Source organism: Schistocerca nitens, chromosome 1 (assembly GCF_023898315.1).
Source record: "Schistocerca nitens isolate TAMUIC-IGC-003100 chromosome 1, iqSchNite1.1, whole genome shotgun sequence".
NCBI classification, from domain to species: Eukaryota; Metazoa; Arthropoda; class Insecta; order Orthoptera; family Acrididae; genus Schistocerca; species Schistocerca nitens.
The window spans coordinates 1,060,019,003-1,060,038,385 of NC_064614.1; the positions used below are offsets into that span (position 1 = coordinate 1,060,019,003).

At 43.9% G+C, this 19,383-nt stretch overlaps 1 protein-coding gene across 2 annotated transcripts in view; it reads right to left on the reverse strand.

Moving 5' to 3' along the window:
* Positions 1–19,383, reverse strand: part of LOC126197671 (inter-alpha-trypsin inhibitor heavy chain H4-like) — a 164,960-nt gene that overhangs the window by 105,465 nt on the left and 40,112 nt on the right. For both annotated transcript variants that reach the window (XM_049934655.1, XM_049934656.1), the window contains exons 6-8: positions 14,537–14,697; positions 11,550–11,753; positions 189–336 (exon numbers count right to left, since the gene is read on the reverse strand). In XM_049934655.1, the coding sequence (XP_049790612.1) occupies positions 189–336; positions 11,550–11,753; positions 14,537–14,697 (513 nt within the window). The remainder of the gene's footprint in view (positions 1–188; positions 337–11,549; positions 11,754–14,536; positions 14,698–19,383) is intronic.

Sequence of the window (19,383 nt, forward strand, 5' to 3'; positions counted from 1 at the left end):
TCCACGTTTGACATAGAGACAATGGGGTTTCTGTGCTGACTTTGTGTATTGTTTATTTAATGAAAAGCATGTTTTGACAAAAATTTAATAGTGAAAACACAGCAGGCGATATCTGAGAGTTAAGTGAAATTGCTTCATTGTATCCTGATTTTTGTATGTTTGAAATTTTATACTAGACTAGAACATACCCCCATTCGCTTCAAAGGTGTTAATGCAGCTTTTGGCCTTGGCGATGTTCTCACTCGTGGCTTCGACGATAGCACTGGAGTTGAACACGGGGTCCAGAATCACCTCGGACGTAGCTTCAAATGTGAGCGTCACATCTGGATGCCATACCTGCAACCGAGGATCACCATCTGAATCTCACCCCCAATAAGCGTTTACAACATTCACTCACAGACCCAAAATATGTATATATTCACACATGTATAACGAGAACAAACCATAAAATAAACATCAAGAAAAGTGAAACAAGGATATTGAAACGCTGTAAAATTGCTTTCGGCGATGCTGAGAGTATTATATTACAAAGTGACAGAAGAAAATCTTGGCGGAAAAATACTTGATATAAGCATAAATAAAGAGGACAAAAAATGCAGATTGTTCTTAACAATAAAATCATTTCTGTAAAGGAGATTTTTGTGTATTAAAAAGTGTTCTCTGGTGAGACTTGTTTGTATTGTTCCCTGACACCGAGTAAAATTTCACGTTCAAGATATCATTCATGCAATACCATACCGTCGTTTGAAGTGGCACTGACTTTAGCATGGATGACATAAATATAGATATCCCTGGCGTAGAGAAGCAACTGCAAGAGTTGAAAACGAATAAGTTGCCATGTCCAGATGGAATCCCAGTTCAGTTTTACAATACCTTGCGGCGCTGATCTCTTACTTTGCTTGCCTTTGTTGCGAATCTCCCGCCCAGGCGAAGTCGTAGGAGGTGGATAAAAGCGCAGGTGACGGGGCCCACACATTTACCAACCAGTATCCTTAATATCGGTTTGCTGCAGAATTCTTGAACATATTCTCAGAATATAATAAATGTCCTCGAGAAAGAGAAACTTCTGTTCACTAGCCCTGGATGTACGACATTTTCCGATTTCCTGTACTTGGGCAGAAACTTAATGGTGGCACTTCCCCCCCACCCGAGAGTTTGAGACAGGATGATAATGATTTTAAAAAGTCGGTTTTTCAAAAATATGTTCATTTTTAGGGCACATCTTTCTAAATAGTTTGATATACAAGACATATTTGTTCGAGGAAATTTAAGACATTTATTTGGTCTTAAGGGTACCAAAGTGCAGTGCCGAGCGTCTTAACAAAGCATTCTTCTATCCCATGTCACTGTATTTCGCTCTATGGAATTCTACCGTGTATATCTTCTAATGGAAGCCATCAAATGTATATTCATGACGATGGAAATTAAATTGTCCTGTGGTGTCTCTCCTGCTTCCAGTTGTCCGGTTTGACATCCAGCCCCCTCTTTAAAAAGAACTCACAATTAATACTAGGTGGGATTATTTGTGACCGGGAGAATAAGAGCTCTCGAGAAAATTTGCACTCTTTGTTGCCTATTAGCTCATAACTTTCTCTTTTGTGTGTCATGAAATTAAATGCAGGAAGCATAAAACCAGTAAAGAGACAAGCAAGACAGCACACATTTCGTCAATCCTTAGGTCGCAAGATATTTTCCTCTCTAACCTTAATACAGCTTCACATGGCGTGCTTTCCTATCTGCGAAAAAATTTATTACCTCGTCAAAGTTCGTCAAACGTATTGCTACATTAAAAGTTTAAGTGTAATTGTCTAATACCGAGAAATCTGGTTAATACGAATAGTATGCAACACTGGTGTGGTTTCTCGATTTGATTACGTCCCTTTTTTTCACTGTCTGCCAGATAAAACGAAATGGGTCTTTCTAATATTACAGTAATTGTAACACACTCCAAATAAACGAGACTGTTTTGGCACAAATGGACATTTTTATCTACCTCATTTAAAATAATACGACAGAATATAATTCACGAAGTACCAGTGTCAAATGCCTGTTAGGCCCATGACAAGCAAAACGTTTTATGTTAGAAAACAGTTTTACATTTCATTCATTCGCTCCAGTTTCTCAAGCATGAGATCGAAAAGTAGCAGTATGAAATTTTGTATAAATTTGGAATCGTCATATTCTTCCACATAATATCTGTGCAACGAGTTTGCCGCTCTATTCCGGGAACAGAACTTAAGTGGCTGCTAACCAGGGACTATACAACTGGCCCTTAGTAGTGTAGCGATATGGCAAAAATTTTCCGACAACGTTTCATTTTCTTGGATACACCGATAAGACTAATATGTAATCTTTCTTACCTTTTATTCCTGTTAGTCGTTTATTTCACTCTGGTAGTCTGGCTCTATGGATTTCGATAGTAATTATAACAACGCTACTCATTCGCACACCGAGTCAACCACATTAACAAACAGCGATTGGCATTCACCCGTTCCGATTTAATCGGCTCAACTTGTTTAGCCCTGCCCACTTTTGTCTGCGGGAATGTTTCTCATTTCTAGATGCGACAGGGATTCCCCTGACGGAGACATCACGTACACTATGCGCGCATTCAAAAATCAACGTATTATTCGTTCAGAAATTAACTTACAATGAGTTCAAAAATATTCAAAAACCAACGGGGATGCGTTTCAAAATCATATGAATAATCGATAGACCAACGTGGGCTGGATTCTAGGGGCTTTGTGAAACAAGGTTTTTTTCTTCAAGAACATAATTTGGCACCCCCCCCCCCCATCCTATATCACGGCCTACTGTTCACAAATCAGCACGGATTTAGAAAGCGTCGCTCATGTGAAACTCAACTCTCCCTTTTATCACGTGATATGCTAAAAACCATGGATGGAGGGTAACAGACAGATCCCATCTTCCTAGATTTAAGAAATGCCTCTCACGCAGTGCTCCACTGCAGACTGTTAACGAAGGTCCGAGCTCACCTACAAGGTTCCCAGGTTCATGAGGGCTCGAAGACCTTTTAACTATTAGAGCTCATTTCGTTGTCCTGGAGGGTGAGTGTTGATCAAAGACAAGAGTTTCGTCAGGAGTTCACCGAGTAAGTGTGATAGGTCCGCTATTACTCTTTATATAGAGAACTGATGTAGTAGGCGAGTGAACAACAATTTACGGCGGTTCGCCGATGAGGCTATGGTGTATTTCCAGGTGTTGTCGTTGAGTGACTGTAGGGGGATACAAGACGACTTGGACGAATTTCTAGTTGGTGTGATAAATGGCAACTTTCTCTGTCTGTAGAAAAACGTAAGTTAATGCAGATGAGCAGGACAATCAATTTTGCGGCGTTCAAATACAGCATTAGTAGCAAGCTCCTTGACACAGTCACACCGATTAAATACCTAGGCGTAACATTGCAAAGCGATATGAAATGGAATGAGCATGTTATGTTGGTATTAGGGAAGCCGAATGCTCGAATTCATTAGGAGAGTTTTGGGAAAGCATACCGCATCTATAAAGGATACAGCGTATAGAACGCTAGTGCGACCAATTCTTGAGTATCGCTCAAGGGTTTGCGATCCTCACTAGGTCAGGTTAAAGGAAGACATCGAAACAATTCAGAGGCGTGCTTTAAATTCGTTACCGGAAGGATCGATCAGCTGGCAAGGAGTAAAGAAATGCTAAGTGAACTTCCTTGCAGGGACGACGACGCTCTTTTCGTGGGGCACTATTGCGGAAATTTAGAGAACCGGCGTTTGAGGTCGACTTCAGATCAATTCTACTGCCGCCAACACACATTCTGCGTAAGTACCGCGAACGTAAGGTGAGAGATTAGAGGTCGTACCGAGGCTTATAGGCAGTGAAGACAGTGGTTCTACCTCATTCTATTTGAGAATGGAACAGGAAAGAAGTATTTATGTAGATGACGATGTAGAAACCTGGGCGATACGTCGCGTACACTAAAGGGCAGTTGAAACTTTCTGAAATGTGGTGCTACAGAACAATGTAGAAAATTAAATGGATATTTTGAACAACTAATGAGTAGCTTCTTAACTGAACTCGAAAGAAAAATGTGTTTCTGCACAGCGTGAGTAAAAGAAAAGATCGGTTGATAGGACAGAACCTGACATATTATAACACTAGGACTCTATTCACGGATATTACTTTCACTTTTACTTTTTCTGAATTATGTTTGCTGTTCCATCTATTATTTGTTTATGTAACTGGTTGAAATACTTAAGTTTAAGAATTTGTAGATCGGACATAAACAAATGAAAGTCTTTATACTGAAAAGATTATTTTGGAGTGGTCTATAGAGAATTGTAGAACTTTGGAAGTAACAGTATGATGTGTTACAGATACGGGGCAGGAGATGTGTGGCTAGATAGGAAAACTAATGGACGTGTGACAGAATGCTGAGCATGTGTAAATGAGCAATACCATAAGTATTATTTGTGTGGAGAAGATGCTCAAGGAGATGCAACGCAATTAAGCAACTGAGGATTTGTTCAACGACGAAATGGGACGCGCTGATAACATCTTTCTACATACCAAGAGCTACAGTAACACGCTGAAGAACTACCGTACGTCAGTTATGCCCAATTCAGATTTCGAGACTGACCACTCACTAACTTTATAGACATTACATGGGAGCCTACAGTGCTTCAAATTACGGTTAGATGAGTTTTTATTCGTAGGGAACATTTTATCCCGAACTTAAATGGTTCTGAGCACTATGGGACTTAACATCTGAGGTCATCAGTCCCCTAGAACTTAGAACTACTTAAACCTAACTAACCTAAGGACATCACACACATCCATGCCCGAGGCAGGATTCGAACCTGCGACCGTAGCGGTCGTGCGGTTCCAGACTGTAGCGCCTTTAACCGCTCGGCCACTCCGGCCGGCCCCGAACTTAAATTTGTTTCCTTTGTCATGTACTCTAATCATGAATTACGACCCACTGTTGTTTCAGAAAGATCTATTTACATAATTAGTGGCTGATAACTATGTCAAAAGTAATGTGTTACACCTGGTAACTTGTACAGTCAAATGACGGTACATTTTTGTCATTTCCTTGCACTTCCGTAGGTCGTGTTGTTCTAACTATTTATTATCAGTGTAGGACGATTGTGAGCAAATGGATACAGTGTGATTTGCTGTCTCAAGTGTAAAAGTGAATATACTGCTACATTTCGTTAGTTGTGTTGTAAGTAAATTGGTGTGATGAATCGGCATTGTAAATTTGTATCCACTAATTACTCAATTACATTATTATATAAAAGTATTTTATAAAATTCGTTTGCTTTGTTTTTATATGTTCTCGTGCACGTTATTTTTGAGGAAATAATTTTATGCAATTTTTGTGTTTTTTGTGTGATCACATATTATTAATAGATATCGACGCCCCATCGAGCCCCGATAACTTGACTGCATTCATTAATTGAGCTTTCGGATGAGAAACAAACTCAAATGTGTTCCTGTACACTGCAATACTATAATTGGACTTTTTTATAACAAATTGCAGAAATAGCACACGGTGTTTAATTTTTGAGGCATTTAGCTTTACTTTAACATGGTGTTTCTTATATTCTGATAACTATACTTTCCAATAGATATTTCTGGAAATAGATCGTGTAGTATATTATAGACGGTCGAGTCACATTACCACCCATGTTCGACATCCACATCCAATAACCACTCACAGACGGCAGGTGGCAGCACTAGCCGTGGAGGGTATCTAAAGCTTGACGGGAGGGAGGACGCGGAAAGCACTGCAGCCGTTGTCAAACTGCGGAAACGGAACGATTGATCTAACATACAAAACTGCCTGATCAATCGAGTCCCATCTCGGTAGCTGCTATGTCAGTGCAGCGTATTGCTACGCGTAGTAGGTGCCCGCGTTGGATTCCTGGCCAGGTCAGAGTTTTCTTCCTGTCGGGGACTGGGTATTGCGTTGTCCTGACGTTCGTATCACCATAAATGACGTTCAACTATTGAGTGGTGAATGGGCACATCTCGAAAGACAATTAAAAATAATTATCACTGGCATTCGTACCAAGGGTGAAAACTTTTTCGATACAGCTAAGTTTGTAAATTGATCGCGTGCCGCCGTGGTTAAAGAATGTCGTGCATTGCAAAATGGCGCTATCCAACACAGACGGCAAGGTAACTGTGGTGCACCACGAGCCACAAATGCCAGCGCTGAACGACGGCTGCGGAGATGTGTACGGGCGAGTAGAAGTGCAAATGTTGAGCAACTGAGCCTCCGGAGTAACCGAGCGCTGCCAATAGTGTCACCTCACCAATCGTTCAGCAAACGCTTCGGCATCTGAGCCTCTGCAGCAGCCCCTGGTTCATAGACCCTTGCTGACTGCTGTTCATCTGCGACGGAGCGTGGTCTACGCACGCAGTTAACGCAACAGGACGTCCGCTGAGTGCAGACAGGTGGCCTTTTCAGATGAGTCACTCTTTATACTCCATCCGACAGATGACATGTACAGCGTAAAACGGCTGAAAGCAAACACTCCTGCAAGAATCATCGGAAGTGTTCAGGCCTGAGGAGGAAGTATTATGGTCTGTGGAATATTTTCGTGGCATTCCCTGGGTGGTGGCATTCCCTGGGTGATCTCGTCTTTCTGAAGACACACTGAATCAACAAAAGTGTGTATCTATTTTTGGGGATCATATGCAGTTGTAGGGGAAGGAGTAGAAGAAAAGGTTACAGGAGAATATGGGCTTGGGACAAGGAATGAAAGAGGAGAAAGACTAATTGAGTTCTGTAACAAGTTTCAGCTAGTAATAGCGAATACCCTATTCAAGAATCACAAGAGGAGGAGGTATACTTGGAAAAGGCAGGGAGATACGGGAAGATTTCAATTAGATTACATCATGGTCAGACAGAGATTCCGAAATCAGATACTGGATTGTAAGGCGTACCCAGGAGCAGATATAGACTCAGATCACAATATAGTAGTGATGAAGAGTAGCCTGAAGTTCAAGACATTAGTCAGGAAGAATCAATACGCAAAGAAGTGGGATACGGAAGTACTAACGAATGACGAGATACGTTTGAAGTTCTCTAACGCTATAGATACAGCAATAAGGAATAGCGCAGTAGGCAGTACAGCTGAAGAGGAATGGACATCTCTAAAAAGGGCCATCACAGAAGTTGGGAAGGAAAGCATAGGTACAAAGTAGGTAGCTGCGAAGAAACCATGGGTAACAGAAGAAATACTTCAGTTGACTGATGAAAGGAGGAAGCACAAACATGTTCCGGGAAAATCAGGAATGCAGAAATACAAGTCGCTGAGGAATGAAATAAATAGGAAGTGCAGGGAAGCTAAGACGAAATGGCTGCAGGAAAAATGTGAAGACATCGAAAAAGATATGATTGTCGGAAGGACAGACTCAGCATACAGGAAAGTCAAACCAACCTTTGGTGACATTAAAAGCAAGAGTGTTAACATTAAGAGTGCAACGGGAAGTCCACTGTTAAATGCAGAGGAGAGAGCAGATAGGTGGAAAGAATACATTGAAAGCCTCTATGTGGGTGAAGATTTGTCTGATGTGATAGAAGAAGAAACAGGAGTCGATTTAGAAGAGATACGGGATCCAGTATTAGAATCGGAATTTAAAAGAGCTTTGGAGGACTTACGGTCAAATAAGGCAGAAGGGATAGATAACATTCCATCAGAATTTCTAAAATCATTGGGGGAAGTGGCAACAAAACGACTATTCACGTTGGTGTGTAGAATATATGAGTCTGGCGACATACCATCTGACTTTCGGAAAAGCATCATCCACACAATTCCGAAGACGGCAAGAGCTGACAAGTGCGAGAATTATCGCACAATCAGCTTAACAGCTCATGCGTCGAAGCTGCTTACAAGAATAACATACAGAAGAATGGAAAAGAAAATTGAGAATGCGCTAGGTGACGATCAGTTTGGATTTACGAAAAGTAAAGGGACGAGAGAGGCAATTCTGACGTTACGGCTAATAATGGAAGCAAGGCTAAAGAAAAATCAAGACACTTTCATAGGATTTGTCGACCTGGAAAAAGCGTTCGACAATATCAAATGGTGCAAGCTGTTCGAGATTCTGAAAAAAGTAGGGGTAAGCTATAGGGAGAGACGGGTCATATACAATATGTGCAACAACCAAGAGGGAATAATAAGAGTGGACGATCAAGAACAAAGTGCTAGTATTAATAAGGGTGTAAGACAAGGCTGTAGCCTTTCGCCCCTACTCTTCAATCTGTACATCGAGGAAGCAATGATGGAAATAAAAGAAAGGTTCAGGAATGGAATTAAAATACGAGGTGAAAGGATATCAATGATACGATTCGCTGATGACATTGCTATCCTGAGTGAAAGTGAAGAAGAATTAAATGATCTGCTGAACGGAATCAACAGTCTAATGAGTGCACAGTATGGTTTGAGAGTAAATCAAGAAAGACGAAGGTAATGAGAAGTAGTAGAAATGAGAACAGCGAGAAACTTAACATCAGGATTGATGGTCACGAAGTCAATGAAGTTAAGGAATTGTGCTACCTAGGCAGTAAAATAACCAATGACGGACGGAGCAAGGAGGACATCAAAAGCAGACTCGCTATGGCAAAAAAGGCATTTCTGGCCAAGAGAAGTCTATTAATATTAAATACCGGCCTTAATTTGAGGAAGAAATTTCTGAGGATGTACGTCTAGAGTACAGCATTGTATGGTAGTGAAACATGGACTGTGGGAAAACAGGAACAGAAGAGAATCGAAGCATTTGAGATGTGGTGCTATAGACGAGTGTTGAAAATTAGGTGAACTGATAAGGTAAGGAATGAGGAGGTTCTACGCAGAATCGGAGAGGAAAGGACTATGTGGAAAACACTGATAAGGAGAAGGGACAGGATGATAGGACATCTGCTAAGACATGAGGGAATGACTTACATGGTACTAAATGGAGCTGTAGAGGGCAAAAACTGTAGAGGAAGACAGAGATTGGAATACGTCAAGCAAATAATTGAGGACGTAGGTAGCAAGTGCTACTCTGAGATGAAGAGGTTAGCACAGGAAAGGAATTCGTGGCGGGCCGCATCAAACCAGTCAGAAGACTGATGACAAAAAAAAATCCGTATCTACATGCAGTCTGCTCTTCCTCGGCACGATGGCATCTACAAGCAGCATAACGCAACGAGTCACACAGCTCGCCGTATACGTGTGTGGTTTTAAGAGCACCAGGATGAGTGTACCTGCACTTCTCTGGCTGTCAGACTCCACATAATTAAACAGAATCAAGTATTTTTGGAACCACTGTTCACGCAATGGATTCACAACTGAGAAAACCAGCGCAGCTGGCCACGCCACTGGAGTAGGCGTGGCTCCACGTCCCTGACAGTGTCTTGCATAACCTCACTGACACTCTTACTCCAAGTACTGCTGCAGTCCAAACTGCGTCACAATAATGTGACTGGACAGTGTACACTGTTTGAGAGCTGTTCTGTTACAGCTTCAATGAATAGTCAGTTTGGTAATTTATTAATGTGTGCAGGATAAATATCTTAGAGGAAGATGAAGGTTTCAATAAACAGATTCAAACTGATGTACATTACAACCCAGAGCTGTTCATAAACATCTCTATAGTTTCAGTAGACGATTGCACTAAAAAAGACAAGCAGAATAATAGCACTTATGAGTGGAATATCGCTTAGTAGTACATGCCGTGGCGGTGATGCAGAGGGCACTACAAGGGGACAGCAGTGTGAGAACATGCATACAACCCTTGTTGTTGTATCGAATCATTTTTTTCCTAAATATAGGCAAACAAATGAACATATTGACAAAGTGCACTTCTGTTGTTGTACCTTCCAGGGCAGCAGCAGTAGTAGTACAGTGAATTGCACACGTGTACTCTCACTTGCCACGTCACAAACAATGAGCACATGTAATGTGAGTTAAAACTTGGAGAGGTGCTCTGTCCGTTGGTATTTGTCTGTTTTCTGTATTTCTTGTAATTTTCCTACAGTTGTCTTCTGAAACGACAAAGGTACTTATGAATAACCGTGTAGTACCCAAAGACTGAAAGAATCGCTGATATACCGGTCTCAAACCAGTCTTCAGAATGGAGACCATAACAACAAGTAGCAGAATGAATGTATAGGAGGCTTGCTGAGCAGCGACATTGCGTGTGTATTTATTTATTCCGATCTTTTATTAGATCATCTCATCCTGCTCCACTCTCCACTCATCTCCTCGTACCGCAAATTAAAATCCACCTCCTCCTCTACCCTCTGCGTCATCTCATTTTCTCCCCTCTTCTGTACATCTCCTCCTCCATCCTCTCTCTGTACATCTCGTCCTCCATCCCCTCTCTCCGTCCATCTCCTCCTTTTCTGTCCATGCTCTCCTTGAGGCTCTATCTATCTATCTCCTACTCCCCATATTTCAGTCCAACTCCCCCTCTCTCCTCTCTTTCTGTCCATCTCATCTTTCCATCTCTATCTGTCCATCACATCCCTTCGTTTCTCTGACTGCCTATCTCCCCCTTTCAGCTTTCTATCCATCTTATCCTCACCCTTCTCATTATCCACCTCCTGCCGGCCGAAGTGGCCGTGCGGTTAAAGGCGCTGCAGTCTGGAACCGCAAGACCGCTACGGTCGCAGGTTCGAATCCTGCCTCGGGCATGGATGTTTGTGATGTCCTTAGGTTAGTTAGGTTTAACTAGTTCTAAGTTCTAGGGGACTAATGACCTCAGCAGTTGAGTCCCATAGTGCTCAGAGCCATTTGAACCATTTTATCCACCTCCTCCTTCTCCTCCCCCCCCCCCCACTCTCTCTCTATCTCTCTGCTCATCCATGCTCGCCATGATCAATGCTCAGCAGTACACATACTCTCAGCAAAGCTTTCCAAAACTACCTGCACAAGAAGCATGACGGACAGGACGGGCAAGATGTCACAGGTTGGCAGCTCATTCCATCTCCACCCTCACCCCTATGGTAGCTAAGTGGTTCTTATCCCCCCACAGTAGCCCTTCCCATATGTGTGTTTCAAATTTGGTAGAAAAAACTCATACAGTAGGAGGTGTGCTACAGACACGTACATACATATATTTTTATATATATGATAATCTTAATTGATGATGACTTCGGTGTAGATATTGTGAGAGCCTCCTGTGCTTATGTAAAGACATGAGACTGAGGTATCTAATAAATTTAATAAAATAAAAATAAGGTGCACGATTCCACTGCCATGAACAAACGGAAGAAAAAACGTTCTAAATCCAGTGAATGTCGACTGTTGCCGTATTAAGTATTACATACTTGAAAATAAAATTGTTAGAGGATGCGATTGGGAATGGGAAAGTCTAGACAACACATTAATGTTGGATACTACAGCTTAAAATGTGTCCCTTCAACAATTTATCCACATTCACTTGCAAAAATTTTAATTACAGCCCTCGGAAGCGTACTATAAGCATTCAGCCGTCCATCAATAGCTCATAATGTAATTTTGCACCATCTGAGAATAACTGCTCGCGATTCGCCTTACCTGGACTTCATTAGAAAATGGGATCAGGGAGAAGACGTCACCCGCGTTGAGCTCGTCCAGGATGGTGTGCATGGCCGTCTTGAGCTGCTCGATCTTGCGGCCGCGCATGGAGCCGCTGACGTCGAGCACGAAGACGATGTGTTTGGGCAGCGGCGGCAGGCCGGGAGGCGCGTAGAAGTGCACGAAGTAGCCGTCCTCGCTCACCTGCACACGAGTGGGAACTGGCAGGACAATGGAAAACTGCTTTGCGTCGATGTATCACTTTAATTTTTGAGCGCTATGTTACATCAGTAGCAGAGAAGTCCGCTGCTACGAAGTGATCATCAGTTTTGTCTTGAAATGTGGCAAATCGATTATTTTCTGAGTTTAGTGAGCGGAAAACCTTCGCGTACACACTATACTGTGTACCTCGCAGAATAATGTAAATTTTAATCTTAATGTAAAATTGATATGAGTTGTCTTATAAGTGTAGATGAGAGGCGATATTTTTGTGAGGTGAAATGTAAGTAGTATACTAAGAAATGGAACAAGTAGTCTGTACAATGAAACTTCCTGGCAAGTTTATGCCGCATCGAGACTCGCACACTGAGTCACTACTGCCCTTTGTGGACAAGTACTTTACCGACTAAGCTACCCAAGAACGAATCACCACCCTTCCTCACATCTCTCTTTCACCACTACCTCATTTCCTACTTTCCAAACTTCACAGACGTTCTCCAGCGAAACTTGCAATACTAGCGCTCCTAGAAAGAAGGATATTGCGGAAACATGCCTTCGCCACAGCTTGATGGATGTTTCCATAATAAGATTTTCACTCTGCAGGTAGGAGATGAGGTACTGATGGACGTAATGATGTGAAGACCTCTCGTGATTCTTGCCTGGATACCTCAGTCGGTAAAGCACTTGCGCACAAAAGTCAAAGGTCTCGAATTCGTGTCTCGGTCTGGGTCTGGCTCACATTTTTAATCTTTCAGGAAGTTTCTTATTGGCACCCGCTCCGCTCCTGTACCATAATTAAAGCAATACACCAGACGTCATGATGGAGAGTGGCACGTGATAAACCACTTTGTTTGCGCCTTGAGCAGGGAACAAAATTCAGAGAAAAATCAGGGGATGGTGTAAGAGTGCTACGTTGAAAGAATTTGTTGCCTCCTTAGTTTCATGGTATAGCTGTAATTTATTTGTTATGAGTTGCTTATTATTTATTTTATTGCAATGACACTTTTCAAAGAAAATATTTTTGTATTTGTAAAACTGAGTCCCATTTGTAGTACAATATTATTTAGCATACAACTTTATAACAGAACTGCTAGTTGCCACCTAGGTAACAGGCATTTTAAGTCAGTCAGTCCCCGTATTTAGATGAAATTACCTTGCAGATTAAAACTATGTGCTGGACCGAGGCTCGAAGGGACCTTTGCCTTTAGCGGGCAATTGCTCTACCGACTGAGCTACCCAAGCACGACTTATGACTCCTCAGCACAGCTTCAATTCCGCTAGTACCTCGTCTGCTACATTCCAGAATTCAGAAGCTCTCCTGCGAACCTTGAGGAACAAGCACTCCTGGAAGAAAGGAATGCTGATTTTGCAACGTTCGCAGGAGAACTTCTGTGAAGGCAAGAGACTAGATACTGGCGGAGTTGAAGCTGTGAAGACGAGTACTGGGTCCTGCTTTGGTAGCTCAGTCGATAGAGCACTTGCCCGCTAAAGGCAAAGCTCCCCAGTTCGAGTCTCGGTCCGACACACAATTTTAATGTGCTTGGAAGTTTCATATCCGCACAAATTCCGCTGCAGAGTGATAAATTAGTTCTGGACAAATATTCAGATAATACGTGGAAAGAACGGTTAATGAAGTGAGTTTTCAGTTTTCTTTTCTAATTGGTAGGGATTCCCAATTTCTTGCCCGATGTTAGACAGGAGCTTGTTGAATACCTTACCACCAAAGTGTGTAGCTCCAGTCTGAAACCTGAACAAGTGTACGTGAATTTTATTGGTGTTGCCTGTAGAGTCTCTGCGCATCTATGAAAGGAAGTGGGTACGAATACGTTGTGTCATATTACACAACATGAATGGTTCAAATGGCTCTGAACACTATGGGACTTAACATATGAGGTCATCAGTCCCCTAGAACTTAGAAGTGTTTAAACCTAACTAACCAAAGGACATCACACACATCTACGCGCGAGGCAGGATTCGAACCTGCGACCGTAGCAGTCGTGCGGTTCTGGACTGAAGCGCCTAGAACCGCTCGGCCACCGCGGCCAGCTTACACGACATGACAAATTTCATGTGGAATGATGATGGCATGTATCATATACCTTGTTACTTTTACTTAAAAAATGGTTCAAATGGCTCTGAGGACTGTGGGAATTTACTTCTCAGGTCATCAGTCCCCTAGAACTGAGAACTACTTAAACCTAACTAACCTAAGGACATCACGCACATCCATGCCCAAGACAGGATTCGAACCGGCAGTTTTACTTATGTTACATGGCAAGTGTATTAATACTAACAAGTATCGTAGGATGTAAAATGAGAAGGTTACTTGGGCTGCGAACCGTCGCACTTGGAAATCAGTAAAGTAATTTCATACTCGATTCATGTCTCTTACTTAGCATCAATTCTCGATTTCCACATTCGTGGGTCTGTGATGTATCTTCAGAAAAGAGTAAGTACAGGTCGCATATAGCGAGCAGGATGAGGCCAAGACATTAAATTAAATCCTGAATTGCAGGTACTGGAGTTTTCTCTTTTTGGTCCCGGCGGAGGTTCGAGTCCTCCCTCGGGCATGGGTGTGTGTGTTTGTCCTTAGGGTAATTTAGGTTAAGTAGTGTGTAAGCTTAGGGACTGATGACCTTAGCAGTTAAGTCCCATAAGATTTCATACACATTACATTATTATTAATTTCTCTTTTTCGGTTGGAGTTGTGAGATTGGTATGGGACAAATAGGAGTTAGCAACTGTCAGCGAGTACTACGGAGACTCACGAGTATCTGGCTGGGGCAGGCGTCGCGGTCCACGTCGTAGCGCACCACCAGCTGGCCGGAGACGCCCTCCTCGCCCCGCTGCCGCTGCTCCTCCTCGGTGGGCGACCAGCGCACGATGGCAGACGACGGCGTGGGCCGCTCGATGCGAGCCAGGGGGTCCGCTGCAACAGGTAACACTCAGGCGATTTCGGTCTTGGCCCTTCCTCGTCCAAAACATGATGATGTCGCAATTGGTTATACCCTGATCGATCGCCAGTCAAAGGTCACTGACCGGAATCGCGCGCAGTCCAGGCGTCTGCGGCCTCGTCCATGCAGAACGCTCACACTCGTATGTTGCATGTCTAACGGCTTGTAGTGCAACAGTGGTTTGATTTTCAATAATAATTAATACCGCTACTGACAGAATTTGCAAAATTTAACTGCTGTCATAATCTGCTCACCAAGAGCTGTAATTTTATGTTAAATGTTTTACACAAGAAGTAAAGTACTACTGTTAGAAACTGTATATGTCTTGAGGCAGCTTATGGTACACAAATTATCCAGACTATATTCATGCAGAACTTGAGAATGAGCTCGTAATTCACACGTAATTCAAAGTTTTATGAAACATTTTCTCCTTCACAACGCCTTTAAAACGATGAAATGAAAAACGTTTATCGCTTAATACATTTTCGCTGTTGATGCAGTAAAACTTCAGCTTCAGACACGACTTTTTAATATATTACTTCTTGTCTGCTGGCGCTATTCGCAATACACATCTCATACAATACTCACGTATGCGACTGAATTTACGTGCAAAATCATATCATTGTACGACAAAGAGTTCGGGAGACGTGACGTTTTATACACGGGAGTTCGATTGATAAGGAATCAGGGACTGGGGTTTACTAGTACTGCATAGAAGCCAGGCCGGCTGGCTCGTCGAGCTTTGGGACTGAGTGCAACCTGCCAGGCTAGCCCTGCGTGTGGACACAATTCGCAGCACCGGTACTTCTCCAGCCAGGCGTGTTGTGTGCTGTGGTTTCTTAATGGGTCAGGCTGTTGTCTTTGTTGCATTACCTCCTGTGGACATCTTCAAAGCTCTGTATCTGTCCATCTGTATTTTTATTTCCGTCAACTTAGCAGTCGAGAATATATTTGAGCTTCACTGTAGTATTTGTTTTTTCCATATTTTAAACTCTACCCACTTACAGTATGCTCTTAACGTTTCTAGGGTTCTGTACCTCAGTGTAATAGGTATAGGATCACTTTGTTCATCCCTGTCGTTGTCTGTTAAGACTCCTTTTTCTCAGGAACAGGTAGAGGAATCAAGTTGATATACACTCCTGGAAATTGAAATAAGAACACCGTGAATTCATTGTCCCAGGAAGGGGAAACTTTATTGACACATTCCTGGGGTCAGATACATCACATGATCACACTGACAGAACCACAGGCACATAGACACAGGCAACAGAGCATGCACAATGTCGGCACTAGTACAGTGTATATCCACCTTTCGCAACAATGCAGGCTGCTATTCTCCCATGGAGACGATCGTAGAGATGCTGCATGTAGTCCTGTGGAACGGCTTGCCATGCCATTTCCACCTGGCGCCTCAGTTGGACCAGCGTTCGTGCTGGACGTGCAGACCGCGTGAGACGACGCTTCATCCAGTCCCAAACATGCTCAATGGGGGACAGATCCGGAGATCTTGCTGGCCAGGGTAGTTGACTTACACCTTCTAGAGCACGTTGGGTGGCACGGGATACATGCGGACGTGCATTGTCCTGTTGGAACAGCAAGTTCCCTTGCCGGTCTAGGAATGGTAGAACGATGGGTTCGATGACGGTTTGGATGTACCGTGCACTATTCAGTGTCCCCTCGACGATCACCAGTGGTGTACGGCCAGTGTAGGAGATCGCTCCCCACACCATGATGCCGGGTGTTGGCCCTGTGTGCCTCGGTCGTATGCAGTCCTGATTGTGGCGCTCACCTGCACGGCGCCAAACACGCATACGACCATCATTGGCACCAAGGCAGAAGCGACTCTCATCGCTGAAGACGACACGTCTCCATTCGTCCCTCCATTCACGCCTGTCGCGACACCACTGGAGGCGGGCTGCACGATGTTGGGGCGTGAGCGGAAGACGGCCTAACGGTGTGCGGGACCGTAGCCCAGCTTCATGGAGACGGTTGCGGATGGTCCTCGCCGATACCCCAGGAGCAACAGTGTCCCTAATTTGCTGGGAAGTGGCGGTGCGGTCCCCTACGGCACTGCGTAGGATCCTACGGTCTTGGCGTGCATCCGTGCGTCGCTGCGGTCCGGTCCCAGGTCGACGGGCACGTGCACCTTCCGCCGACCACTGGCGACAACATCGATGTACTGTGGAGACCTCACGCCCCACGTGTTGAGCAACTCGGCGGTACGTCCACCCGGCCTCCCGCATGCCCACTATACGCCCTCGCTCAAAGTCCGTCAACTGCACATACGGTTCACGTCCACGCTGTCGCGGCATGCTACCAGTGTTAAAGACTGCGATGGAGCTCCGTATGCCACGGCAAACTGGCTGACACTGACGGCGGCGGTGCACAAATGCTGCGCAGCTAGCGCCATTCGACGGCCAACACCGCGTGTCCTGGTGTGTCCGCTGTGCCGTGCGTGTGATCATTGCTTGTACAGCCCTCTCGCAGTGTCCGGAGCAAGTATGGTGGGTCTGACACACCGGTGTCAATGTGTTCTTTTTTCCATTTCCAGGAGTGTATATGACAAATTCTTCGGCCCCTTTACGGTGTACGAAATTTAACCTGCTAAATCAGATAAGGGCATTTCTATTACGTATTTTGATACTCGCAAGCCCATTTATCAAGTACACTGAAGAGCAAAGGAAGCTGAGACACCTACCTAATATCGTGAAGGGCCGTCGCGAGCGCGCAGAACTGCCGCAACACGACGTGACATGGACTCGACTAATGTTTGAAATAGGGCTAGAGGGAACTGACATATCCTGCGCTGCTGTTCATAAATCCTTACGAGTAAGAGGGGGCGAAGATCTCTTCTGAACAACACACCGCGAGACATCCCAGATATACTCAATAAAGTTCATGTTTGGGGAGTCTGGTGGCCTGCAGAAGTGATCCTGGAGCCCTCTGTAGCATTTCTGGACATGTGGGGAGTCTCATTGTGCTGCTGGAATTGCCCAAGTCTGTCGGAAAGCACAATTGACATGAATGGATGCAGGTGATCAGACAGGATGCTAACGTACATGTCACCTGTCACACTCGTATCTAGATGTACAGGTATCAGGATACCATATTACTCTAAATGCACACGTCACACACCATCACCGAGCCTCCACCAACTTGAATAGTCCCTTGCTGACATGCAGAGTCGATGGATTCATGAAGTTTTCTCCATAATCGTACACTTCCATCTGCTCGATACAATTCGAAACGAGACTCGTCCGACCCGGCGACATGTTTCCAGTCATCAACAGTCCAATGTCGGTGTTGAAGGGCCCAGGCGAGGCGCAAAGCTGTGTGTCGTGCAGTCATCAAGGGTACACGAAAGGGCCTTCGGCCCCGAAAGCCCATATCGTAGATGTTTCGTCGAATGGTTCGCACGCTGTCACTTGTTGATGACCCACCATTAAAATCTGCAGCAATTTGCGGAAGGGTTGCACTTCTGTCACGTTGAACAATTCTCATCAGTCGCCGTTGGTTCGGTTCTTGCAGGATCCTTTTCCGGCTGCAGCGATGTTGAAGATCTGATGTTTTACCGGATTACTAATATTCACGGTACACTGGTGAAATGGTCGTGCAGGAATATCCCCACTTCATCGCTACCTCGGAGGTTCTGTGTCCCATCGCTCGTGCGCCGACTGTAACACCATGTTCAAACTCACTTCAATCTTGATAACCTGCCATTGTAGCAGCAGTACCCGATCTAACCACTGCACCAGACACTTGCCGACCGCAGCGCCGTATTCTGCCTGTTTACTTATCTGTGTATTTGAATATGCATGCCTGTACCAGTTTCTTTGGTGCTTCAGTGTGCATACACATAAGCTACCTATGTACCTGAATATTATTGTACCGAACCCTCAGAGGATGAGTCCTACTCGCAGTTATCTGTTTTTTCTTTAATTTTTTTTAACAATTGGTACAGTATATACGACAGCAAAAAAAATACGGAATATGTTTACTCTTAATACATAATTTTAATTATATTGCCTAATTGCTAAATAACACGTAAGAAACATCCCAAGTTAACCAACCAGAATCTCTGTTAATGACAGTGAGAGAACCCATGGAAATACAATGGGAATGAAATTCTACACTAAATGAAAAGTCATAATATCTTCTCGTAAGTGACAGGAAGTTGCAGACAGAGGCCAGATGTGAGGCAGCGAAGACAACGTGCTGGAGTAGTGAATACCATGAGCAGAGCTAGCTTGCAATAGCAGCCCACTGTCCGCAGCCCTAGCCCGTTGGCCGTACAGGACAGTGCGCGAGGCACGTACTCGTTGGGTATGAAACCTGCGATACACATGACACTAACGAAGAAAGTGATGAAACATCGCACAATGCAATTGTGCCTAAGTGCTATACCTGTCAGTCATTTCACACAGGTTCCCCAATCTGGTTTCCCAGATATTGTGTTTGGTTTATAATGTCACCATTCAATTAGCTTATTTGGAAATAAGGGTTTTACTGCCGGATTTATGCTCTCGCAGTCAGTTTTCCTTCCATGTAAAACCTCTACCATAATTGAGATGTGATTGTGCTCTGAGGTTGTGCTAGCTTTTCCAAAAATTGGGTTAATGTGTATGAAGCGATCTTTTGTGGAGTAAAGTAAATGGTGGAAT